At 38.4% G+C, this 26,401-nt stretch overlaps 1 protein-coding gene across 2 annotated transcripts in view; it reads right to left on the bottom strand.

Moving 5' to 3' along the window:
* Positions 1-26,019, bottom strand: part of SLC17A6 (solute carrier family 17 member 6) — a 32,759-nt gene extending 6,740 nt beyond the window's left edge. The window contains exons 1-11 of one of the 2 annotated variants that reach the window (XM_079310009.1): positions 25,801-26,019; positions 25,387-25,594; positions 22,086-22,338; positions 21,044-21,162; positions 8,515-8,629; positions 6,377-6,464; positions 6,191-6,277; positions 5,119-5,261; positions 2,961-3,110; positions 1,586-1,718; positions 782-892 (exon numbers count right to left, since the gene is read on the bottom strand). In XM_079310009.1, the coding sequence (XP_079166135.1) occupies positions 782-892; positions 1,586-1,718; positions 2,961-3,110; positions 5,119-5,261; positions 6,191-6,277; positions 6,377-6,464; positions 8,515-8,629; positions 21,044-21,162; positions 22,086-22,338; positions 25,387-25,472 (1,285 nt within the window). In that variant the 5' untranslated portion in view covers positions 25,473-25,594; positions 25,801-26,019. Of the gene's footprint in view, positions 1-781; positions 893-1,585; positions 1,719-2,960; positions 3,111-5,118; positions 5,262-6,190; positions 6,278-6,376; positions 6,465-8,514; positions 8,630-21,043; positions 21,163-22,085; positions 22,339-25,386 lie in introns of both variants that reach the window. The other variant, XM_079310008.1, reaches the window with a different exon arrangement.
* Positions 26,020-26,401: the final 382 nt, after the last annotated feature.

Below are 26,401 nucleotides of genomic sequence, written 5' to 3'. Positions count from 1 at the left end.
AAGGGGAAAGGCAGGTAGTATGATATGGTCAACTTGGGGAAAGTGCAATACACTTCCCAAATTGTACAAAACAAGAGCGATACCTTCCAGAATGCATGAGATTAAGGACAGATTTGATTAGAGGAGATTTTAGATGTTTGGCACAAAATGAAAGAGAACCTGCTTGAGACATAAGGAACCAGCATGGGAGAGGATGCTAAAATCACAGTGGGAAAACAATGGGAGGCCAGGTGACTTGTGCTTGGGAAGGGAAAAGGCAAAGGCAAGGGGTTGATGAATCAGCATGAAAGCTGAACTTTAATTCAGAAAAGAAATTCTAGTAATTAGGTCCAAAAAGAAAATAATACAACAGTAACAGGCCTCAAATTAATAAAACAATACAATATTAACAAAGCAATAACCAATACACAGTGGAAAAAAATACTTCTATTTAAAAAAGATGTGCAAATTTAGGTATCATTGTGCAATACCAGTCAATTTGTCTTTTCTGTTTGATTTAAAAAAAAATCTGTAGTGCTTTATCACTACATTAACATCTTAATGAGAAGAGAGTCTAATTTGCTGCAATGAATATGGAAAAGATTGGATTATTTGAAAAGAAATAATCTAATATAAAAGCTGTAATATGAAATGTACATTCCTTTGTAATGAATGTAAATAATGTCCTTTGGGAAATCCAAAGTGAGTGGGCTTTTAGATTACTATCCATGAATAAAAGCAAAGCTAGATGTTCTGTCTCTTAAGATAAAATAGTTTAGTGTTAATAGTAATATAATCTTACCAGATATGGCAAATCCACTAAAGCCTACAGCAAGCACTAAGAATGATATAGCCACTCCTTTGCTGTGTGAATATCCCACCACGAGAAGAAGAGTTGCTTCCATACCAAAACCTGGTGAAAAAATGAATAAAACCAGGCATTGAATTTAATTCCCTCTCAAACACTGCAGGCCTTAGGATGCCATGATATTTCGTAGGAACACAAATAAAACATTACCTCAGAGTGGGATACAAACAGGTATTTTTTTCATCTCTAAAAAAAACATGTTCTCCCTCTCTCAAATAATATTTATTTTACTGTTTGCATGCTAATTTGTTGCTACTTTCTGTCAGTTGTAAGATAAAATAAATACTTTTGCTGTGGTTAGGTCCTTCCAGTCAACTCTCATGGGAAGATACATTTAACCTGCTTGTGAATTTTCCAGCCCTTACCACAGCTAATGTGACTTTACCATCTCAGAAGTCAAGGATGTAATCTCAGGGAATGGTCTGGGCTCTCTTAGTGAAAAGTGTTTAGATGAGGAGCTAAGACTGAGTAAGTAGCTAAGAGTAGGCAAATTACTCTCCAAAAGCTCATTGACTTCTTTAACCGTCTAAATGGTTTTCCAAATACCAAATAACTATGGAAAAGGCAAATGGGAGCACCTGTGTTTTCCTTTATGTAGTAACATCTGCATTGCATAAAAAATGCAGAAAGGGTTGCCTCCTAAGAGCATACAACTGTGCAGTTTGTTTCTTTATTCTACACAGAACAAAATATGAACATCAAATGCCTCTAATAAACTTTTAAATAAAATAGACTTACCTCCGCAGTTCATTATCTTTCTCACATTAGTCGTTGAAACAATCTGCCTGCTTCTTAAAAAGTCAGCAATTTGTCCCCCAATTGGAACAATAATTGTCATCACTAAATGTGGCACAGCAGATAAGATACCCACCTAAAATTAAAATTAGAATTAGCAAAGTATAAACCATAATAAAACCTTGATTCTTCATTTCTTAAGTATTCAGCAGCTAATTAATTGTATCTTTTCAATGTCACACTCTGTTTTAAAAATAGATCTCCTAGGTTATGAAATGAACAAAACTAGTGAAGATTTTTTTTTTGTTTTTTTTTTTTTATTTCATTTTATGAAGTACAGAGAGAATTTTTTAAGAAACTCTGATGCCATGACAGTTGTTGTTTATAGATTGTTTTCATAGTTTATATTTAAGCAAAAGCTTTTTCCCCATCACATATAGTTCCCGTCAGAATTTTCAGAGAATTCATGATCACACATGTAAAACTTAATTGCTACATTTCTTTTGGTGTTCAGCGCAGCTTTGCAGTAAGCCTTACATGCCTAGACAGATTCCCTATGGATCATCATCACATGCATTATGTCTATTTGTCCTTGATTTCTGACCAAGTTGCAAAGAGCATGTGTGCAAAAGGTATGTCTGCAAAACTTTGTATGTAGTGAAAGATAAAGCACTAAATATCCATCAGTGATATTCAAAGTGCTAAACACACTCAGCAAAATGAGATGCAGTACTTTCGTGATGACTGTTCCAATAGATTGTATGTGTGGATTCATATTTACCTTACAGGTCTGATCCAAACTTCATATGAATCACATGGAACCTTAAATCACCCCTATATCTCACATTTTGCCACCATGTCAGTTTTCTTTCTAAATGAGAAAGGGGGTGCAGTTCTCACCACAATAAAGGGGCAGATAGAAAGGTGAAAGATTATACTGTCTTTCCTAGAACAACATGTCCGTGCTTTTTGAAAGGCACCTGGAAAAATCCATTTGTCAATGCTTTACATACAGCTTTGGTGAGATTTTGCACCCCCTGGAGGGTCAGGGACAGAGTGTAATGGCTCTGCTGATGCCAGCAGATCCTTTCTAATATCAAACACAATCTGGGTTTGAGCACTTAACTTACAATGCAGCCCCAAGTAGATCATCACTAAATCTCATCTTGCCTCCACCTTTCTCTATCCTGTCCTTTGTCACAGTTGTTACTTCACTTATTCATGCTGGTCAAGAAAACAAGAACTGGGATGAGTAAGATTTAAGATGTAAATTCATTATAAAGATGCTTACCACTTTTCTTTCCTATTCATAAATACTATAAATATAGATCTGATATTTCCTTAATTAAAATAAAAATTTTATATACTTTTGACATACCTTGCTTATTTCAAATCCAAACACTTCCTCAAAGTAAGCAGGCTGACTAATTAGCAGCAAGTAAAACGTCCAGCTTCTACAGAAGTTTGCAACAATTATTGCATAGACTGGCATAGATGTAAAAAATTTTCTCCATGGTGTTTTGTATTTCTGAAACACAAAAAGGGGATCCAGTTACCATGTTGATCATTACCAACTATCCATCTTGCCTTTCCTTACCCTTTTTTAGCTATGGTCCAACAAGCACATATATGTACAGCATATAAAAGTTACTGTGAAATGTAGTGGAGAAACTCAGTGATAATTAATTGTATCATTACACTCATATACAGGAGCTTTTATCTCAGTCATATAAACATGAACATACATGGACATAACACCAAAATAATATGTCTTTAAATGACATTATGTCTCTGCATAATCTTGTCTTTAAAAGACAATGTTGCTGTGTGTAAGGCAACAATCATATTTGACACTGTAGCTAGAAGATTTCATTCAGATTTACTGCTAACATGTATTTTGGCATTTAAATCTTAATTGCAGTATTCTACTTTCTTTTGTTTTTGTTTTTGGTTTTGTTTTAAATCAAGCCTCAGCTGAAACTGCTTGGTCAATATATTTTTGTTTGGTTTAGTGTATTTTTAAAATGCATTGCAGAAAGAAAAGAAGAAAGACAGCTGGACAATCCTGCTGAGTCCCAGCACCTGTCCACAAGCCCAGGCTTCCAACCATCTGTCTTGATCCAAACACAGGATCCATACTCAGATAAGTGCTTGAAAATCAATTCAGCAAGAATTCAGGCTGAATTCAGTCTACCTTTGATTTGAATACTGGCTTTTCTTCAAAGAAAAACAGCCCATAGATGTGCAACTCCCTATATACCTATTAAATTACACCTAAGTGAGAGGTAAGGATTAATTAAGTGACTTAGTTAATGAGAAGCCAGCCAGAAAATCTAACTTGATGGTATGGGAAGAATTTCAGCTTAAATATTTTAGAAGCAACTGAGCTATTGATACAAGACAATCACTTAAAAAAATGTATAATTAAAAAGCCACAATAAAAAAAAGACAGAAATTGTACAGTCCAAATTAGAATTGTATGGATATCCTTCAACATAACTAATTTCACAGATTTTCAAAACCTTGAATCTTACTGAATGCTGTTGAGTATCAAACTGAGACAGGCCCTCAATAACACCTAAAAATGTTAGCTATTAAAAAATGACTCTAATATTTTCAGATCCTTATTTAATACAAAACAAAGATTTACTGAGATGAAAATTGCTAATTCCTGAGTTCAATCAAGAACCAGTGTTCTGACCAAATAGAAAACATAATAAGAGTCTACTAGGAATGGATGGTGGAAAAATTTAAGCAGATGAAGTGAGGCTTAAACATTTTTTTTTACATTTTCCTGGGTGAGCAAACACAGCAATAGTTTCTCTAAAGCTTTTCAGCAGTTACAGAAATAAGATGACTATTAGTTAACACAATTGAAGTGTTCAGTGGCTGGAAAATTCAGAGTTCATAAATGGTTTTTAGCACTTTTTGAGAACTAAACAAGTACAGAACTCAGATTATGAGAGGTTTGATAACATGTCTCAAGCAAAATTACTGCAATAATAAGAAATGTTCTTATGGATCTCAGAGCATGCTCTATTGCAACTTGCAGTCTTTCTGGCAGACAAAACATAAAACAATAAGGATTGTCATTTCTGGTGTTCTGGGGACCTCAATAGATACTGAGTATTGCTTTTCCTGCAGTTTACTTTTAGGAAGAGAAAAACCACCCAGAAATTACTATATAGGAAGGAAACTGATTTCTTCATGTCAAGATATTAGAAAAGTCTAAATAAAGTTGAAGTTTCAAATGTAGCTGTACCTCTTGTTTATAACTTTGAGTAGAAAAAGAAGCATCAATTCCATGAGTCATCTGCTAGAAGAACTAGAACTTGTGTTCTCTCAGTTCAAAAACAGTATCCACCCAGAAATCCACCAGCAGATTTAAGATCTTCCCATTCCCCCGAACACATTTGTTCAAATTGCTTAAAATACACTTTTTGATCTTAAAGGAGAGTGTTATTTTTTTTTGTTGTTGTCTTTATTTGGGTGCTGGGATATCTCACTGGAAAGCAGTGTGTAGGTAATACTCTTACTTCCATTGCACCTAGGAGGTTGGCACTCTCTCCAATGCTTTCTTCTATGTATCTCCTTTCTTCATCTGTGATTGTAGGATGCTTTGCAGGACTCTCATATGAAACCAAAAGCCAAAACATGTACCAGACTATACCAAAGCTCCCTTTGGAATAGAAAAAAAGACTTTAAAATGAAATGTACATTAAAGCAGGAAAAAAGGAAGAAAAATCTGTGAAGAACTACAACAAATTTATATGGAAATTGTCAGTGCTTCTTTCCTGAGTTCTCTCAGTAGAAATAACTCTCCAACAGAAAGTTTGTTCCTGTGAATAATAATTGTGCAAAATACATGCAGAACTATAGCACAGTGAAGTAGTCTTTGCTTCATTTACAGAATGATTTTACTGGAAGTAAGTATTCACTGATCTTAACATAAATTTGTACAATTCAACACAATGAAACAGCTTCCATTTCATTTCACTAAACTTTAAATGAAGGCCCATTCAGCTTTAAGATTCTGCTGTTTGATTACTGCCTTAAATTCTTTACCTGCAAAGTAGAAGACTCTGGCAATTTTTTTCAACATAGTAATGCACTTCCTGAGTAGTTTATTAAATTTCAATAATGCTGCTATTAAATTCACATAAATGCAGAATGAATTCCCTTGGGGCATTCTTTTCTGTCAGTGCAGGTTAACACAACTAGTGTGAATAAAGTTATGTAGGTCTTTAGATAAAAATCAGACCAACTTATTCAGGGCAGGTGCTCTAAATTTGCAGTTTTATCAGTGTGAGAGACGTTAATGTGAGCAGAGATAGTATAGATCTGCACAGAAGTTTGCACTGCTTGTGCTGAAAGTGATGAAGGTTTCAACATGAGCTAGCTTTTCTTATTTAATCATGTTGCTTTCTTATAAACTCTTCTCTTTAAATTCTGTTCTTTCATTTCATTGTCCTTTTCTCTAGACTGTATTTTTAGCTTAGAAGTCCCACTTCTCTGGGGTTTTTGTCCTCATAACAGTAGTTTTCACATTTTTACAAAGGGTAAAGTAAGTTCATACAACACTGGAGTGAAATGAGCAGAAATGCATACCATACACATAGAACACAGAAGACCACCCAGTATATTGCACTAGAATCCCAGCTAAAGGCATTGCAATGACAGCTCCTGCATAGGAACCTACAAAACAAGACACGCGGATGAAAAGGAAGAAAAAATCAGTTTCTAAACACTTTTACATTACAAATGGAAGGAGGACAAAAATACAAAGTTACTTACCACAAAAGGAAGTGGTTGCTAACCTACTTCTTTCTAATGGGGGGGCCCACTTGCTCCAAATACCGTGGCAGGCAGGGTAGGTGACCCCCTGGGGAATGTGCCACAAGTTAGCTAATGCTGGTCAGTCATTCAGTTAATTGTCTTTGCATGAGTTTTTATTTTTAATTGCTATAAACAAGAGGTTGAGAATGCTTTGCACCTTTATAGCAAACTCAGAGCACAGCCACAGAAAAACGTTGTTATCTATTCAAGTTGAAACGGGTTTTGTGTATTGCTCCAAATCATAGGAGAGACCATATGAAACAAATATAACATGGTTTGCTCACCCTCCCCCTTCCAGGAAAGAATTGCAAATAATTAAAGAGAAAGTGTATTAGAGCACAAGAACCAGAGTCAAAGAAAGGATGGCAGTACAGACCCTCTGAAGTCTTTCTAATGCAGGACTGATTTATCCAACCCTCATTTTTAAAATCTAACATTTAAAGTACAAATTGGGAAATACAGATTAAAGTCCCACCACTCTAAGACTAGAAAATAAGATCTATAACCTTTTGGAAATACACTTTTAAGAGAAGTTTTTCACTCTGTCTTTAATAAACCTTCTTGACCGTGTAAAGCAAGTAGTTGAATTATATTATTTGACTTAATCTTAAGCCAGCTACCTTTCAGGTCTCTCTTCAAAACCAGCCTTTAATTTAGAAATAGGAAAAATAAATCAGCAGTGTTAAAATTTTAAAAGATCTTACATGAAATGTACAGTAATTCTACACAAATTCCTGATTAAGAATTATGGTACATGCATATAAACTGTATATATGCATATATTATCTAGGTTATATAGATTCACTTTTCTCCTAATCTGTTACTTTGTTTCCTCTCCAAAAAGTAGAAAAATTTATAACTTTTTGCAGTTTCTGAGGGTTTTGCAAACACTGAGAGGGTGAGCCTCAATATGAAGGAAATTGTAAAATCATTTATTCTGTTTCAAAAGAAGATCCTGTAACCAGTTGTCTGCTAATTTCAGTATTTTAGCAGTTTTTAAAAAAAATATTTAAAGATATAATCATAAGATGGTCATTATTTATCATAAACTTTCTTCAAAAAGTCTTGTTTGGAATGTTTCATATTCACAATTCCTTTGAACAGTATTGGAGATGTGTGAGTCTACAATAGCTGTTTTCTTGGGTAATTTATTACCCACTTGCTTCTCTTCCTCTCATTTTGCAGTGAAAAACACTTTTTGTGCATGCAGATCACTTGCCTGGAATGGATCCAGACTTGTACACATACATTTTAAGAAATTGACAGACACCCAAATTTCAGACACTTTTTGCACTGTTTTTTGGAATCTTTTAATACAATAAAGTACACTAATGGGAAGGGAAGGGAAGGGAAGGGAAGGGAAGGGAAGGGAAGGGAAGGGAAGGGAAGGGAAGGGAAGGGAAGGGAAGGGAAGGGAAGGGAAGGGAAGGGAAGGGAAGGGAAGGGAAGGGAAGGGAAGGGAAGGGAAGGGAAGGGAAGGGAAGGGAAGGGAAGGGAAGGGAAGGGAAGGGAAGGGAAGGGAAGGGAAGGGAAGGGAAGGGAAGGGAAGGGAAGGGAAGGGAAGGGAAGGGAAGGGAAGGGAAGGGAAGGGAAGGGAAGGGAAGGGAAGGGAAGGGAAGGGAAGGGAAGGGAAGGGAAGGGAAGGGAAGGGAAGGGAAGGGAAGGGAAGGGAAGGGAAGGGAAGGGAAGGGAAGGGAAGGGCTCAGTTACTTTTTTCCTCTTTTAAATTATGGTAGATCTCTTACTCATTCCAACAAAAACATGACATAGTCAGGACTTAGGTTTTTATTATGTACTTATTCTGTGATGCTGACCAGCAAGTTGAGAATTACATCAGTATAAGCAGTACAGGAGTTTAGTGAAATGTCAGTGCTAAATGCATATCCCACTGGCTTCTCAGCCAGAGAATACTTTGCTGTGAAATTTTATAGCTGACGGAAAATCAAATAGCTATAATTAATTAATTGAAATCATTTGTACTCAAAATCAGTACTAAATTTAAAACAATTTCTATCATTCTTCCAAAGTTACAATTGCTAGTTAAAGGTTAACAAACATGCATCACATTTACTAGTTATTTCATAGTTTTTCCATACCTCTACAAGGCCCTGCAAGATCCTAACAAAGATGACACATCCATAGTGCACCCTGGCTGCAGATGGTATTAGCATGTTGAGGGAAGATGTCAGCAGTATAGCAGCACCAAATACTCTGCAAAGGAGGAAAAAAAGGGAAAGTAAACCACTCCAGTGTTGTTCCAATTGACTTGTTCTACTTATGCTCATTTAGCAATATAGATGTTCCCTACATGGGTTCTTTATATGGGGAATATACTGACTGGATTGGATAAGTGTCTACTTCCATCTAGAGTAATAATCTGTCTGGTAAGACCCAGGTCAAGCATGAGTGTATTTATCTATTTAGCATAATTTCCTAAGAAAATATATCTTATTCAATCACAGCTATAGATATTACTTTCCCTATAAACACCCACTTTACACTAATTTTCACACTAACTTCAACCAAATCTGACTGAATTCTTCCCCCTCTGGAAACAAAATTAGAAATTGACTCCAAATGGTTTTCTAAAAGAGATGATTTGTAAAAAGTTTTCTCATGTCCTTTAATTGTAAGAAAGTGACACCATGCATTTACTCCTTGCAAAGAAGAAAATCCACTTTCATACAGGCCAAAAGCATCTGGAATAATTTTAGAGCTAGGATTTTCTTAGAGACAAGTCAATCAGTCTGGAAACACATATCCATAGAAAAGAGTTCATTCTTACTGTTGTTTTTTTAGAGGCTACTCACTGAAAATTGCTTATTTTGATTTCACAGCATCCTAACTTCAAATAAAGCACATTACAAAGTCTAAATAAATGTGTGAAGCGGTGATTCATTTTCAATTCCACTGATTTGAGTGAATTTTTATTTGATTCAATTAATATCCACCTCTTGTAGGAGGAAACCTTTTCTCAGCATTGTTGTGGGGTTTTTTTAATAAAGCTACATAATGCAAGTATAAATCTGATGACATAAGACATCATGGTATCTGAAGTGGAACTGATTTAACAGAAACCTTTGACCTTTGCTTGTGTTCCTCAGAAACTGGTACAGTTCCATAAGACAGTGAGAAATACAACTTAAGCTAGAGAGCCAGGATAACTGGGCTAAAGAAGAAGGATGAAAATTCTCCTCAAAGACAATATTTCACATTCTGTATTTAGAATCACGCTCTGAAACAAATCTTCAAATAACAAACTGAGTATATGCAACTTTTATTTGACACAAAATAAAGGGCATGGTAAGGAAGTTTTGCTAAAGAGCTCTTAATTTTGTCTTCTTAATGTGTTCTCTTTGATCTCCATCTCAAAGAACATTTAGCTGTCTGTTCAGTATATTTCTTTGCTTGTCAACATGTTCAATACATTTGCTGGGACTGACTGGGCACATGATTGTGTTGCACTGTGAGGACTATTTTGCCCTAAATTGTCTTCTCTTCTTGATTTCTCTATGTGTAAGTTTCTACTCCAAAAACTACATGCACTTCATTTCCTTACAATTCAATGCCTCCTTATGTTCACGTGAACTCCAATGATGTCTTGTCCTGTTAAAATCATGTGAAGACATAATATTAAAAAAATGCCATCTCTTTATAAGGATGAGATTTACAAAATTATTGCTGCAGGTAAGTGTTTCTTCAAGGAAATTTAGCCTAGTTTTTCAATCCTGTGCCTGCAACCAGCTTCTATTTGCACACAACTGAAAGCTGGGTTTCCCAGAATTGCTTTTGCTCTCATATTTACTAAAGACACTTGAGTCCGTTCCTTCTAGAAGACAAAGGAAAATGTAACTGAAGGAATGATCAGAGACATGTTTCTGCTTGCCAGTATTTAGAAACACAAATGCTGGAAAATATTCTGTTACATCAGGGTGCAGATTATGAAATAATTCCACAGCATCAGTTGTGAGTCAATTCTCTCTCTGAACTATGGTTGGTAAGAATGATTTCCCAAAAAAATCTAAGGATTTGGAAGTAGAATAAGTTAGAGTTACATTATGATTTTTGCAAGCAATAGTTTTTAAAATTCTTCTTGTGAACCCTATTAAAAGTGATGTCATGCATGGCTATTTTAGTGACTCCATTTCCTCTATAGTTCTTAATCAAGACCAAATAAATATTTCTATATTTTGCATCACTCAGCACACAATGATAAATATCATAAGTATTTCTCCTGTGTGCTCTTTAAACTTCTTAAGTTTATTTCCATAAATACTAAATTCTACCTAATAAAATATTGTGATATAGTGCTGGCTTTTGTAAAAACTTACTGTTTTATTGCTTTAAATATCTCACTTATCATTATTATTATTATTTAGATCAAGTAAAAATTATTTTGAACTACAGTCAATCAGAATATATTTGAATGCAGCTCACATTTGAATATATTTAATTGGGAAATGGAACATTCTGATTGTTCCTAGGGCCTTTCCAAACTATTTTGCTGACTCACACATCAAACCCTTAAATTGCATAATCCTTTTCTTTCTGCTTACATATTTTTTCTGTCTATTAAGCTAGTGATTTATGGTCCTTGAGATTTAATTTTTGCATCTTGCTCCATTTTTCTGCAAGGTTAACTCCAGCAATGAGTTAAAAAGCTCAGAATTCTTATGTTTTCGTGGCAAATTGAATGTGTGTGTGGTTCCATTGTAGTGTGCATTGGTGGTTAATGTTCATTCTCAGACAGATAGAGCTCCCTGCATAACACAGTTTCCAGCTCTTTTAGGAGCGTTCCTTCCTCTCCACACCCCACTGCATTTTTACAAAAGAATCTGTTTCCCCTCTTGTTATTCTGATGTCACACTGAATGGAGAGGTGTGGCCCTTATTGGATTCACAGTTTAAAGGTACTTTGCCCTGTTCTATCTTCAGTTGTGTTTCCACAGCTGGGCTCTGAAGTGAGCCAACCTAGGAAATCCATGTGGCTGCACTTTCATTCAGTAGTATCCCTGCAAATCCATTTGATTCTGGGCACACTACAAAACCCCCAAAACATTTTAATGCCATGGCAAAAATTAAATGCTTTAGCAGATTAAAGGTAAATTCTGGGAAAACTGCAGAGAAATATCACAGAGATAAATCAGGCAACACCAACGATGCTGCCATAATTCTTAGCCCGTGCATTAGGATGGATTAAAATGTCATGATATGTCTACAGCAGCCTTGAAAAAAATGCCTTTCTGACTCAAAATCAGCAACTGTGCAACTATATCTGGAAGAAAATATCCATATAGAGAAGAAGACAACAAATGCAGTAGTAGTATGTCAAGGAGAGAGGGAAAAGCCCAATAAATTCTGGTCCTCATCAGTGGACCAGAAGCAGTCCTGAAACAAAAGATTATGCTTTACTTATCTATTTCTATTTCTAGACTGAGTAGACTCAGTCCCAAAAATCAGAATCTAACATTGATCTTCAGTGTATTGCTGGCATTGAACTGTGACTTAATCCTCCTGTAATATAAGTAGCAATAATAGCAAAATTTTATTTGAATGCAAGACATTTGGGATGGGAGAAGAGAAAGAAAATTACTTTCACAGCTCAGAAGAAGTACTTAGAATAGAATGAGGTTGCAGGTGAAATTAATCTATTTGGGTTTCAAGTCAATTGGCTCTTTTATCTCTTTTGGACAAAAGAAAAATAATTGTATTTATTTTCATCTCTGGATTTCTAATCTGTGCAGCAGCACTGCAGTTGTCTACCTTTGTCAGGCAATTCCCATTACATGAGCATTCTGCAGTGTGTTACAGATATTGTTACTCAGCTGGAAGCAGTGTCAGCTCAAAAGGTGAGCTGAGCACAGTGCACTTCAAATGCTGAGTGCCAGATGGATGACATATCACATTACATATAGGATATCTGAAAATAAGGGGTCCTGGTTAGAGGCATCCTTTTAACCCAGTGACTGGGAATGAAAATTGCTGCAAAGAATTCATAAATGTGTACATGTTGGAATCAATTCCTCATCTGGGTCCCCTGTATTTTTATTTATGCCAATTTTTAATAAGTTTGAAAAATTCCACAATTTCACTATTATCGATGTTTAGATTCTCTGAACAAGTCACCTGAAGAAAATTAAATTTATAGACACCAAATGTGTCTTTTCTAAAGCATATAAAGTACCTTAGCTAAATTTGCCCTTTAAAAAATTGAAAAGCAACTCTTTAGGTTTAAAACTGATTTTTAAATATTTATTTAAACAAGAAAATGTTTTAGATAGTTTTAAGATGTGTAAATAAATGCTGTGTCAGTGAATTAGTAACATAATTTCATTAAAATTCAAAATAATTAAAGAACATTAAGTCTTGGTCACTTAAAACTATTTTAACAGATTTGCATTGAAAAATATGAAAATATAGAAAACATTCAATGGCTTCCATAAAAAATTAACTCAGGACTGTAACTGAGTAGTTTTTCCCTCCAAAGTGTCACTGATCATCGTTTCACAGAAGATCTATCTACTGAATAGGAAAGTTTGATTATTTTGTTAGTTTTCTAGGGAATCATAGGGTGTGTGGGGGTGTGTGTGAAAGTATTTTGCACCACTACAATAAATTAAATTCCAAATATTACAAATTAGTTAATTCTGACTGTAAACAGGGACCTATGGAAAACGTAACCCATGTTCTTTTCTGAAAAACCTCTGCATTTGACATTTTTAGATGAATATTGATCATATTCTAGAGGACATTATTTTCATTGGATAAAGTATGTGTATTGACCAAATATTTGATTTGTAAACAGTGATAAAACATTTTCCCTACTCATAGTTACAAATTCGTTAGGTAAGGGTAGAAAATAAAGAGGATTGACAACATGAGGCTTCTTGTGAAACTTTCCCAACCTTGTTTAAAGATTAAATGAAAAAATCTGTCACTATAAAATAAATGAAATTTATTTGGACTCAAGTTGGTGAGCTGGTTTGCCATTTTCCTTACAGAAATTGGGTGAAATATGTTGAACAAGGACTTATTTTATGAAACATATATAAAAATTTAAGCTAGGTTTTGTTTCTTCTTTGCTGTTCTTTCTTGAACAGTGCTTGTTTGGAAGAATCCTAGTCCAGCAGCAGCTCTGAGGAGCAGAATATGTATCACAGAAAGTGACTTTTCAGACTATTCTGTCAGCTCAAGATTTCTAAAATGTATTCTTTTACTTTAGTTCTGCCTACTGTCCTTCATCTGTGACACACCTTCTCCTGCAAAGGGCAGCAACACAACATAGACATTCTTAATTTATATTTTTATAAGACCCAAAGAATATTTTCTTTTCTGAGAGGAACTACATGACTTAAATGCTTCATTTTTTCCAGTAAAACGTAATGTTTAGAAAGAAGCAAGACAGGCTAACTGGAATGTCTGTGGGTTACAGCAGCTTTTCAGAATTATTTTCTTCTGCAAATGTTGCTGGCGATGACAATTTGTGATTGACTTTTTAACTTAGAATCTTGAATATATAGAAATTTCAGGGGTTAACTGACATTTAACACTTCCCTCCTCACAAAGCGTATCTCTATCCATATTAGGTGTGATGGGGGCCTTCTCAGACTTTGATACAGAACATGTACATTTTGATGACCTGAATTTGCTATAGTTTGATCTGCCAGGTTGGAAGATCAAAAAATCCCAAATATTCATGAGACTTTTAGCAAAGCAGATGATACAAGGGACTGGATCAAGCACCAGTGTGAAAAGCCATGCAGAGATTAAGTTGGTGTGCATCAGCAATGCAAATTCCTTTATCTTTCTGCCTTCTTCAAACCTCACTGATGCCACTGACTCATACCAAGATGCCAAACAGTTTTGAGGCTGCACCTTCCATTGCTTGTTTACAGACCTATTTTTTTATATGTCAATGTGTATTTTATAGAAACTTGGGCGCTATTGGATGGCAGAGTCATTGGAATTGATGCTGAATGCAAAAGAATCCTGGGTCATTAAATTCAAATTGTTGCTCTTACCTGCAAGTGTATTACATTATTCTTTCATAAGCAGATCAGGTTCCATCTGAGAGGTTATAAACATTTGCCCTACTTAGTAGTGGTTTTTCCTTTCCAACTTTTTACTTCACATATCCAGTATGTCTTCTACCCATGCTGTTTTATTTTAATGGTTTTAATCTCTTCAGTTTCCACAACTGCAGTTCTATCTTCTTCCTTTTGCATCACTAAGCAAATCAAATCCTCTACACCTTGTCTGCTTTTTTTCTTCATTCACTTGCTCAGTCTACTAATCCTTTCTCCTTCCTGTCTGAATTCAGCTGGGGAATCTCTCAACCTGTGGTTTCGTTTTACAACTCATTATATCTATATATGTCTAGATAAAGCTCTGACTCATTCCTTCTAGCTCATTAGCTTTGGGACAGCTCGCTCTTTAAATATGTAATCTGCTAGATAATGTTTCAAACCAGGACTGTCTCATTCAAATCACTTCACCAGCATGCAGGGCTTAGGCTGTGGTTCAACTGCCTCTGCTGATTGAGAGATATATAACACATTTATCAAAGGAATCATCTGTAGGATTAATTTTAAAATGTTTTGTGGAGAAAAGCTGGACATCTATACTGTTTTTTGGAATGTTTTCTGATACATGGGCCACATGTTACAGCTGATTGTGTCAGGACTGCTCAGAGTAAAGGCAGAGAAAAGTGACAGTGACATTAGTGTTTTTATACAACCAACCTAGGTAACATTTTGTTGCATCAAACCTAGTGTACAAATTGTTTTGGGGTGAAATAACTAAGCAAGTAGAGGTGATTAAGGATACCTGTTGCATAGAGTGTCTGCCAGTAATGGTCAGAAACATCCCTGGGTTTTGTTTCAGAGACTGTTTTATTTATTAGATACCACTGCTAATGCAGTAAGGATTTGTGTGAACTCAGGATTAGAAGAAAACTTTGAGCCAAGTTATATGACAGCATTATATCTGGATGATATAAACCTAACAAATAAGAAGTTTCTTTATCACCTTGCTCTGAAAGGGGTGGCATAACATGGGAATTCAAATTGGGTGATCTTTAAGGTCTCTTCCAACCCAAATCATGCTAGGATTCTCTGAAAGTATCTGGTGTAATTTTACATAAACTGTGTAGTGAATTTTACAGATAATGATTTCAAAGAATTTTCATTGATGGAGGATGGAATGCAAAAATAAGCTCAAATTTCAAACATAACCCTACTCTTGTTATATCTCAACATGGGGGACTAAATACTGAAAATTTTATATTTAGTCTGAAAAAAAATAGTCAAGGATAAATTTGGCTCTTTGCGTTTTCTGCCTCGAGGATTACTTCCCTTCGTATTCAATTAGTTCCAAAATTCCACATTTGTCAATGTAGTGTCATACAGCTGCTTCTCCGTACCAGAGAAAATAACAGTTTAGCCTATAACACTCTTGCCTGAGGTGCCTTGAAAGCTAAAAGTTAAACACTATTAATGATGGTTTACCTGCTTCCAATATGTGTGGATATAAACTGTGTTTTTATTAACTCTGAAAAGATTATTTTTGCTTGAAAATAATGGGGTTTTTTTTTCTTTTTTTTTTCAGCTGCTCTCCATGCATTTTCAACTGTTCTTCACATTCACCTCCTTGACTGGAAACTGTGAGTAGCCACTCATTGGAAGACTTACACTATCTGTATCAATTTTTAAAAATCATATGCCTATGATTTAACCTGTTCATCTTCTTTGAAACCTAAATACTCTTGATAATATTTGTCATAGTCTAGTCTGTAATCTCACTGATAGCACTTCTTGGGATAACTTTTACTTATGTTTCCATATTTCAAATCAAATATGTAGAACTGAAGTCGTTATGGGGAGACATTATTTATAACTATTCTGTGGCATAAATAGTCACTCTGACTTTTGCCTAGTACAGGCTAGTTTATCCATGACTCTGTTGACCCCTCTACTGTAAGAATATCCCTGTGAAATGCTCACCCTGACAATTGATGTTTTTCTAAATGATAGACAGAATGTAGTGTTTTTTTCTAAATTGGGCCCTTAATTTGCATAAAATGACACAGGGCTAACAAAACTGGGATTATGCCATGAATATTGGAGTGGCACATGAGCTCAGCTGCCCCAAAAAACCAGAGAGAATAATCTACCTTTGCCATTAGAGATGAACACTTATTCCCAAGCACCAGTCCTAGTCTGAGCATGGTCCATAGGAGAATTGCTTAAAACCAAATCTCCTTGAAAACAGCCTGTGGCCAGAAACCATAGTGAAACATCTTTATCTGGCTTTCTTAAATCGAGATAAAACAGGTTATTTTCATTCATATGTGTTTATGGGAGGAGGGGGATGTGCTCTCTGCTCTTCATACTAAATCCTATTATAAACCCTTCATGAAGCATTAATATGTAAAAGTTGACCTCCCGCCATCTAATCTAGTATAATAAGGGCTTGGATACATTATTAATTTTTGTCACACATCTGAGGCCCCCTTTTATCAAGCAAAACCCCCATCTAAATCCCTTGTTGCATCATTAAATTGTGAAAACAGCTTCATCATTCATGACAGAAAAATGGAAGGACCCTGAAACATATGGCAGAGGGAGCAGCAGTACCGGCCACCAGTTTCCCCAGTCTCCTTCTTGCAAAGACGGGCACTTAAAAGAACCTGCAGTGCAGTAGGGTGACAAAATCATCCTGGGGGTTTTTGTGCAATATTGGCTGCTTTTCCTGGAAACACATGAGCCCCACACCAGTGCCAGGGATCAGACCAGCTCAATCTGCAGGATTTTGGACTGAATATGAAAGGTGAGATTGGCAAGTGAAGCTCTGGGGGGGTTCCCCTCACAATGCAAGGTCAGTTTAAGTCCTCAGAAGTCCAGAAGTTGGCACTTGTTTAATCATCCACTAATCCCCTACTCATGCTGTGAATTAATTATTGTTTGCAAATCAGAAAACACACAATATGCCTGCCTGCTAAAAGAATGGAACAATTTCTCTTTTTAAAATAGAGAAATGTAAAGATGTGAACTTCTGGGGCATTTTTCTATTTGTATTTCTAAATCAATACTTTACCTTAAATCTTTATGCTTGTTGTCATTAAGGCTGAGTCAGAGAGATTCTGATTTCACTGACATGCTAATGACAATTTCAGTGAAAATCTATGGGACTCTGAGACAAGATGCACTGACAGTTGTCTAAAATATCATTCATTGTATTCATACAAATAATCCTATCAGAGTACTTACTGGGAAGAAGGATTTAGCCTTTAATAACAGGAAGAAAGGCACTTGAGAGACAAAGATTAATTTGAAGGGAAATGTTAATTTGTATAATTTCATTCAGATTAGAGTGACAATGATTAAGAGTTATGCATAGATAAGAGATAATTGCATTGTAGAGAAATGTTGTATGGTCATGTAGTTACATTTTTTAATCTGAATAGTGCCAGGATTTGAGTTTTGACAGGTAGTAAAAAATATATGTCATTACCATAGGTGATTTTAATTTTTAGACAAATGGCATTCTATTCTGCCTTTTGTGTCTCTTTGTGTTAGAAGGTTCTAATGTTTGAATATACACAAAGGAGCTAAAATGGGCCCTCAAAGTTGTTTTATAAAAAATAGTCTGTGATTATTACAGATTTACTTTTGAAAAAAATGCTTGGCATATACGGACAAAACTGGAATTTCTGTTTTAAATATATAACTGCATTGGGAATTGATTATCTGTGGTGTAACCTAACAATGTTCTATTAATTTCAAAGAATCCTTCCTGATTTACAGTAAATGTTTAAACAGTTCACTTAGGAAATCAGTGAGGAAATACTGCCACAGCATTGTAGTACTGCTTTTGGTAGGGCAAGGGGTTTGTTATAGATTTCCAACATAAAGAATATTTAAAGGGTGTATCAGAAATTTAAAATATAATGATATTCAAATTATCTTGAAATAAGGGTATAAAACTGGGCACAGTTTCACACCTTTCCATATGTGTGTGACAGCACAGCAGGTAGTTCTTTCACAAACAGCTAAAGTAGCATGAATGTGAGATAAGGAATTTTAATTTGAATCAAATTATTAAAATTCTAGATTATAAGCAAAACATGTGCTTACTTATAGGACCACATAGCCTGAAGTTCACTATGGCAACAGCCCTTAACATTTGATTATCCCTAATATTTTTCTTAATTATCCCTCTATTTCAAACATTTCACAATAGCTAAAACATAGCTTCCATTATAGGAATTTATAAGTCAATGAAAAAAGCTATGACATAATTTCTCTGTTTGGACCAGTGTTGGGTAGTCATTATTGTTACAATTTAAGCTTTTAAAAATTTGTATGGCTGTCAATTGCTGATTCTTGTACTCTCTTTCCAGAGGACTAAAGCATACACTCATACCAAGTAATTTTTCCAGTGGGATTATATCTATACTTACAATCATATTATCTCTTAGTAATCTTTTATATATATATATATATATTCTGAATACATAGTTCTTGCTGTTTCTTTCACTAAGCATCACTTTATACTGTCATTTTTAAAGCAATTAAAGATCTCTAAAGCAATCTCTAATTTTTCAACACCCATACTAATATGAATGCAAATTACGCACAAAAACCCAAGGGTAACAACATTGACTTAAACAAACTCCTTGTACTAAATAAAGAAAAATAAACATTCTAGGATTACACTGATTACTTTAGTAGACCATCATGCTGAAAGCTTGTGATGTGTTTCTAGTCCCCCATGGCTCAGGATCCCACTCAGTGAGACTGTTTTCAGGGTGGTCCCTCCCTCTCTAATGTTACTTTGCACTCAAGTGTCATACACTGAACAGAATTCAGTCAATCAAAAGTTTAATATATCATCTGATGGACTGGATCTTTTTGAACCCACAAGTTTATCAACATTTTTATATATATATATATACCCCAAATGACTTATGAAATGTGAAGACCACAGCAAGCCTCAGCAGCATCATAATGGTGTCTGAATCTTTGAAAGGGTCATAAACTCTAGCCAAATAATCATCAGTCTCACAAGTGATAAATATCACTAGTCCAACTACAGTCATTGACTTGGTTGTGAAAAACACGAAAAGAAAAGAAGGGGTTTCATCTCACCACTTGGGGCATTAACAAGTAACCTGGGCTCCCTACAGAATATATAGGCAGCGAGATGCCTTGGAATGATACAATACACCTGAGGCATGAAGTGCTTCCACAGGAATAATACCTAACTAGATAAAATACACCGAGTTCAACTGGAGTACTCCTCAGCTATCGTCATAAATGTAAATGTTTGTGAAGAAGAGAAAAATCTGATTCGAACCTGTCAACTTGTGTGCTTCTATTACTGATTTTTCCTGGCAATGTCCCGGCCATTGTCTTGCAAATCTCTATAGTTGCATCACTTTACATCTGAATTGGTTCAAATGGCTTTCCTCATGTTGTTTGAATGAACGAAGACAACTTTTGATTCTCTGAGTCAGATTCTGCAGCCTTTACTCAACTAAAACTCCAATTAATCCTGACGAGTTACAGACTGTGTAAAGATGCAAAAATTATTAAAGGAAGAAGAAAATGCAAATAGTCCTTTGCTGTTAATGGCTGTTAATGGCTATTAATGGCTATTTGAAAAAGCCTTTTACATTTCTGACTATTAGTGTTTTCTCAGTTACAGAGCATCTTTCCGTTTGTAAATACTCATTTCTACTGTAGATCTCTCTAAAAGCTTTTTATCTTGAGGAGACCATGTATTGTATTAGCCACACTCTCTCCTTCCTCTCATTCTCAAGCACACATAAGCCATCTTGCTCGTCAGGCTAAGCCTCTCTGCCCATCCAAACCTACCCTTAATGTTGCCCAGTCCTGGGAAGAATTAAAGGTATATGTGGCTGAGTTTAATGCCCTTTGCACTTAGTGTGGTACCGGTTTGAAGGGTGGCACTAGGACCTTTGCTGCCTCTGCAAACGATGAGCCTGTGGCATTAAGCGTGGATGTGAAAGCCTCATGTGTCTCGAATACTCAGTGGATCTAATTAACAGGTAGAATCGCACCCTGGGTGCTTGAAAAATTGCCAGACACCATAGAAACGAGACCTTAAGTCCCCAGACCATCTGCACTTCCTTTTCATTGTGGAAGTCTCATTTAAACGTGTTTTTCGACCATTCTAGATTCATTTATGCTTTAATGAAAAAATACTGCTGACGGTTTTCCTTTTCATTAAAACAAAAATCACAAAATTATTTGATTCAGTCATGGGGGGGGCGGGGGGAATATCTCAAGCTTTGATGAAATAATGAATCTTTGAATTTGCCTCTGAATAGGTGTTGTTTGAGTATCGTTGCCACAACCTCCTTAAGTGACTGTCTAAAGGAAAAGGGAACCAACATGGGATATCCCCCGCAATACCAGGGGGTTGCTCGAAGGAGGGTGAGAAATGCACCATCGCAGTGGAGCTCCCGGATCGCATGCGAGCGGTCCTTCGCTTCCGAAGGCGCTGCCTTTGAGCGGGGGTTAAGTTGCAGGGGTGCAAGGGAGCCCCGCCTGTCCGGAGCTCAGCCCCACGGGGGCCTTGGCCCTAGTTAGGCGCTATTTACCTGTTTGCTGCCAGCCGAGATGAAATGTACCCTCCAGGGATCTGGGTGATTATGTACCCCCAGAAAAAAGAGCCGTGGATCATGCCAACTGTTTCGGGATCCCAATTAAACTTCGCTTTCTTCCAGCGCAAGGGACCGGGACAGAAAAAGAGAAAGACAAGAGGAAGGCTGTAATTGTGCCACTTCAGAGCTTTAGCTTCACCCGCAGTGCGATCGAAGGGGTTCCGCCGCCGGCTCCGGGCTCTGCCCCAGCCCCCCGGCAGAGGCTGGGACTGCCCGCTAGATCAGAACAGCAAACCCGGTAACAGCAATAGAACCGGCACCGCCCGTGCCTCCCTGTGACACCCGAGGGGCAGGGGGGCTCCGTGTGCCTTGATCCGAGGCAGGGATGGCGGGGCAGAGCCGGGGCCCGCGGGACTCCGGCTCACAGACCCAGCGCGGCGCGGGGGCGCGCAGCCCGCACTCACCTCCCTGTGCTGTCAGCAAGCCGTAAGGGGTTTGTCTGTGGGTTTGGGTGTTCAAGACCCATCTGCATTTATCATGTCTTTCTCACCACACTCTAAGTCGCTTTAAAACGGCTCTTATCATTTAACGCGTTTTGTCAAAGCAAATTCACTCTGGTGTTTTCAAACATTCCTGCTAAACCTCCCCGCCTCCTTTACGGCGAGGTGCACCCCTTCTCCCATCCCCTACGTTTATTTTAGGAGATATCTGCGTTTCTCAAGTGGAAAAAACGGGGGGGGGGGGGGGGGGCGCGAATTATCCGCACGATAATACCGTAAACTAGGGTTAGGAACGGAAATGGAAAAGTAGAAATAATCGGTAGAAATTTTGTTTCTGCGTCAAGAACGGGATTTCCGTCCTTCGAAGGGCAGCGGCGGGGCCGGGCAGGGGGAAGGGGGACGCCCGCCTCGGGGCTGGGGAGCATCGGGGCTCAGGTGAGGGAAAATGCCGCGAAACCATTCAGAGCCCACATGTGTTGAGATGTTAGACTGAGAGTTGTACTGGGAGGATGTGGGATTTACGAGGGAAAGGTTCCCACCTCTTTAATAATTTTTCCTCCTCGGTGTATGGTGCTGTTATTGACCATATCCACGATGGCCACTCCCAAGTTACATCGGATCCCGAAGGAAATGCAGAATCCCAGTCCACTCATGATGGCAATGATGTACCTCCGGGGCAGCCCGAAGCAGGTACAGTCGCACAGCGGGGCTTTCTTTTCGGGTACTTCCATGGGCTTTCCATCTTCAGTCAGCTCTATGGTGTCCCCGGGCTTCTGCCTCTTCTCTAGGACTCTGCCCGACACAAGAAGGGAAAGTCAAGGCCTGGCCGCCTGAAGGCACAACAATTTCGGGGAGCTGGAGTCTTAAATTCACCGTTCCCCTCGCTCCTTTGGCTTGGAGATTGATTTGAGGATTTATTCCTTGCTTCCCATTCACCTTCAACTGTTCTTTAGCAATGACCTGTGGGAGTCTCGATTAGTCATCCCCAACTCCCCCCGCCACCCCTCCGCAGCAGCCCAGGGAGGAGCTCTAGCTGAGAATTGCTCATCTATCATTAAAGACTTCTGCTTAAATATGTAGGACGCATCAAGAAGACATCATCTGTAACCACTGCAGAGGCGCCATGTTGGGTAGCCCAAAAGGCGCAGAAACAGAAATGGGCTTCTGGAAGTTTTATTATCTCCTTGTTGTGTCAGAAACACCAAGGGGTGATCTTGGTGTGCACCTCGCTTTAGTTCTGGGAACAAAAGAAATGTCAAGAGAAAAAGACGGGAGGGAGGAGGGAGGAGCAGAAGAGGGCGATATTGCTATTTATTTTAGATTTGCAAAATGGCTGTCACATGCAGCGAAAGAAAACATGACCGAGGACTGGCATCTCCGGAGAAGGCTTTCCCAAAGATCTCAGTGCTCAGCTACACGCTGTGAGAGTGCGATCACTTAGAAGGTTTAACCTTCCCAGAGCAGCTTTAAGCACTATCTGATTGCCCTCTGTCCCCCAGATTTACTTGAAAATCGTGTCTCCTAGAAAACAATTTGAAGGAATCTAAAGGGAAATGGTTATTTGCAGCTATTTCCAATCAGCTGGAAAATACCAGGAAAGGTTATTTAGAACATTTGTGTTTTTTATTATTATTACGCTTTTGTGGAAAACCTTTAAAAATACTGTGTTAGTAGCAAGAAAAATCAGCTTTATAGAGCAAGTGTCCCATACCGAATCCGTAAATCTTCTTCTGAAGTCACTGAGATATTTAAAAACCAGAAAAGCTAACCAATTATGTCGTCCTGAGAAGCAAATACTTGACCATTTGTCGACACTCCGGACTCTACAGCCGCTGCCTTCATCTCTTCTGTAGAAGTGTTTTCTCACTCGGAGGAGCATCTCTTTCAGGTTAATTCATGCGGCTGATAGGGCAGTAACAATTAGCAGAATAAGGCTTAAAAGGTTATCCGTGTTCGGGAGAAAATACAGGGATTTTCTCCAAAAGCTACTCAGCTGAAATTCTCCTGATTTTTCTTTTTTGGGCTTATTATTTCCATGCTTAAAGATCGCGGCAATAAGAAACGCCTTAAAGTTGTGAAAAAAAAAAAAAATCATCGTGGGTTTATGTTCAAAATTCGTTGGTGTGGATAAAGAGTAGGAGTGTTTTCTCCCTGAATGGGTGTCTTGTCTTCGGGAATAGACTGGAAATCAATGTGTAAGAGGCAAGAAAATTGTTTAGATTCTAAGAAGAGTAAACAAAGTACTTAATTGCCGTGAGCTGAAAAAAGATTAGCAAATTACGCGTTTGTCAGTCGAGGTGTGAATTCAAACGGAGTTTTGCTGGAAAATACAAGCACCGTTTCTCCATTATTCACTGTGTGATTACAAATAGTAGAGATAATAGTTTTATTTAAATGTTGTAGAGTCTTCAAGAGTAACAAAAAAAGTTTATTTCCTTAATTAAGTTTTAAGCAGTTATTTTGCATTATCCTTTCTTCTTATTATTAATTTTCAACAATTGAAAGTGACTTAAATATCACCAAAAACGGTAGGAAATCAATTGCACTGTTGATGACTTTAATTTTGCTTTTGGCTTTTCTTAATGGTACACTTCCTATGAAAATGGAAGCCTTAATTTTGTCTGTATCACTTCACTGATATGTCCCCTTCCCTTAAAATGGCAGCAGAAGTTGTGACTCATGCTGTGAAACAGCCTGGTGTCTGTGCCCAGCACTGCCGCATAGGTATGGAAAAAAGATTTTTACGTGACCTACCCACGGCAGGCAAATCCGCAGTTACTTTATAGCTGCAATTCGGGGTAAAAAAAAAAAAAAGGCAAACCCCCCCCCCCAAAAACAACAACACACCACCACCACCACCAAAAAACAAGCAATCAAACAAAAAACAAAGCAAAAAAACCAAACAAACAAAACAAAACAAAAAAAAAAACCCCACACAAAACCCCCAATAATAAACAACAACCAAAACCCAATCCAAACTAACAACACACCCCAAACCAAACCAAATATTTCGGGGTAATTTCTAGCAGACTGCAAAATCGAAAATTTATTGGAATTTCACAGACTATTCTCAAACGTTGTGGAGGTCACTAAAGTCACCAGATTGGATGGAGAACGATGTGTGAACTTTAGTGCATGCACTTCGTAGGCATGCAAGAATCTTGGCTTATTTATCTCTGTGCACAGGGCTCGACGGTGATAGAAATGTTCCTTACACATGGAAATATACAGGAGTGATGCTTTTGAGTTTAGCAATTGCAGCTCTATATAATTTATAGGATAAGCAGGTGCTTCTAAAGGCAGATGGATAAATAATTAAACACATTCCTCTATATGTTTCGGCTTCAGGAGGAAAAAAATTCGTTCGAATATCAATTATTTATGCATCTCCATGTTTACCTTCATCTGAAGACGAACCACACAAAGGACAAGACTAATCAAAACCAGATTTTAAAAATATGTATTTGTTAAGGGCAGAGGGCAAGATCCTGGGAGTGCATTGTAAAATTAAGATGGAACAAAAATACAGGTTGCTGCTCTCTCATGATTATGATTTCAAGATGGGATCCTGTTTTTGTGGAAGAAAGGTGGGATAATCTTTTACTACATCTTTACTGACACCATCTACGAGTCAGATAGAGAAGTTACGAGGGTGCCATATTGAGCAGCTTCAGCACTAGTTTCCAGGATCTAGATTATATCCAGCAGAATCGCAACAGCTCCCTACCCTGCCACCGCTAACCTCCCCAAACCATTCGACCTCCTGCAGCAACGGGAGCTTAACAAATGCTTCAAATTTTGTTCTGTGAAGTAGAACCCTACAAGGGATATCTGTCTTACCTGTAGAGTTGACCGAGCGATTTTCCAGCAAAATTCTTCAGTCCCTCCTTGCCAGGAGTCAAAATCCTTTGTTTTACCGACTCCATTCCTGCAGGGATGCTCGCCGGATAATGCTCTGCTCTGGATACGGCACTGCTACGAGCAACGATGGCTCATATTGGGTTTAATCTCTTAACTTTTCGTCCTCATTCAGTGGCTATCGGTTCACCTGCGGGTAAAGGAAGAATGAGAGGAAGAGTGCGCGCGTGTGTGTGAGCAAGGTGGAGACGGCGTGCGGAGTCGGGGGGGGCGAGGGCGAGGGAGCGCGCCTGTGTGCGGCAGCGAGAGGGGCGTCGGAGCGCGCTGCAGGCAGCCCTCGGGGTTCCCGGCAGCACGGAGTTGCCAGGCACGGTCAGAAACTCTCCTCGGCCTCACAGGGTTCAGCAGCGGCGGGCGGAGGCAGAGCCGTGCCCGGCAGGGCGGGGACGGAGGTGTCCGTGCGGGAGCGTTCGGAGGCAGCGCCGGCTCTGCGTGTCCCCGGCTGCGGCGCCGGCGGGGGCGGGGTGCGCTCGCCGCCCTGGGCAGCCGCTGCCAAGTCCCCGGAGCCGCCGGCCCAAGGCGCGGAGCCCCGGGGAGCCCGCTGCCCCCGCCCGCTCAGCGCTGCCCCCGGGGCGGCCGAGGCTCCGCTTCGCCCCTTCAGCACCGCGGCCAGCGCCGCTCCCTCCGCTCCCGCAGCCGCTCCCTCAGCCTCTCTCGCCGCTCCCGCAGCCGCTCCCGCAGCCGCTCCCGCCGTTCCCTCCGCTCCCGCAGCCGCTCCCGCAGCCCCTCCCGCAGCCGCTCCCCGCTGCTCCTCGGACCGCGAGGGATGCGGAAAGGACGCGGCCTTCGTGCAGCCAGTCCCACTCCCGGCAAACCGGGCACAGCCGCAATAATGCTGTTGTAAAGCTATAAACAGACAGCACCCGTTCCAAAGGTATATTTACCTCTATAGATACATTTGCTCACATAGCTTATTTTAGATAATGTTAGGAATCCT

Source organism: Erithacus rubecula (genome assembly GCF_903797595.1).
Source record: "Erithacus rubecula genome assembly, chromosome: 6".
Lineage (NCBI taxonomy): Eukaryota > Metazoa > Chordata > Aves > Passeriformes > Muscicapidae > Erithacus > Erithacus rubecula.
The sequence above is the reverse complement of the archived record's forward strand: the minus strand, read 5'-3'. Positions and strand labels throughout refer to the sequence as shown.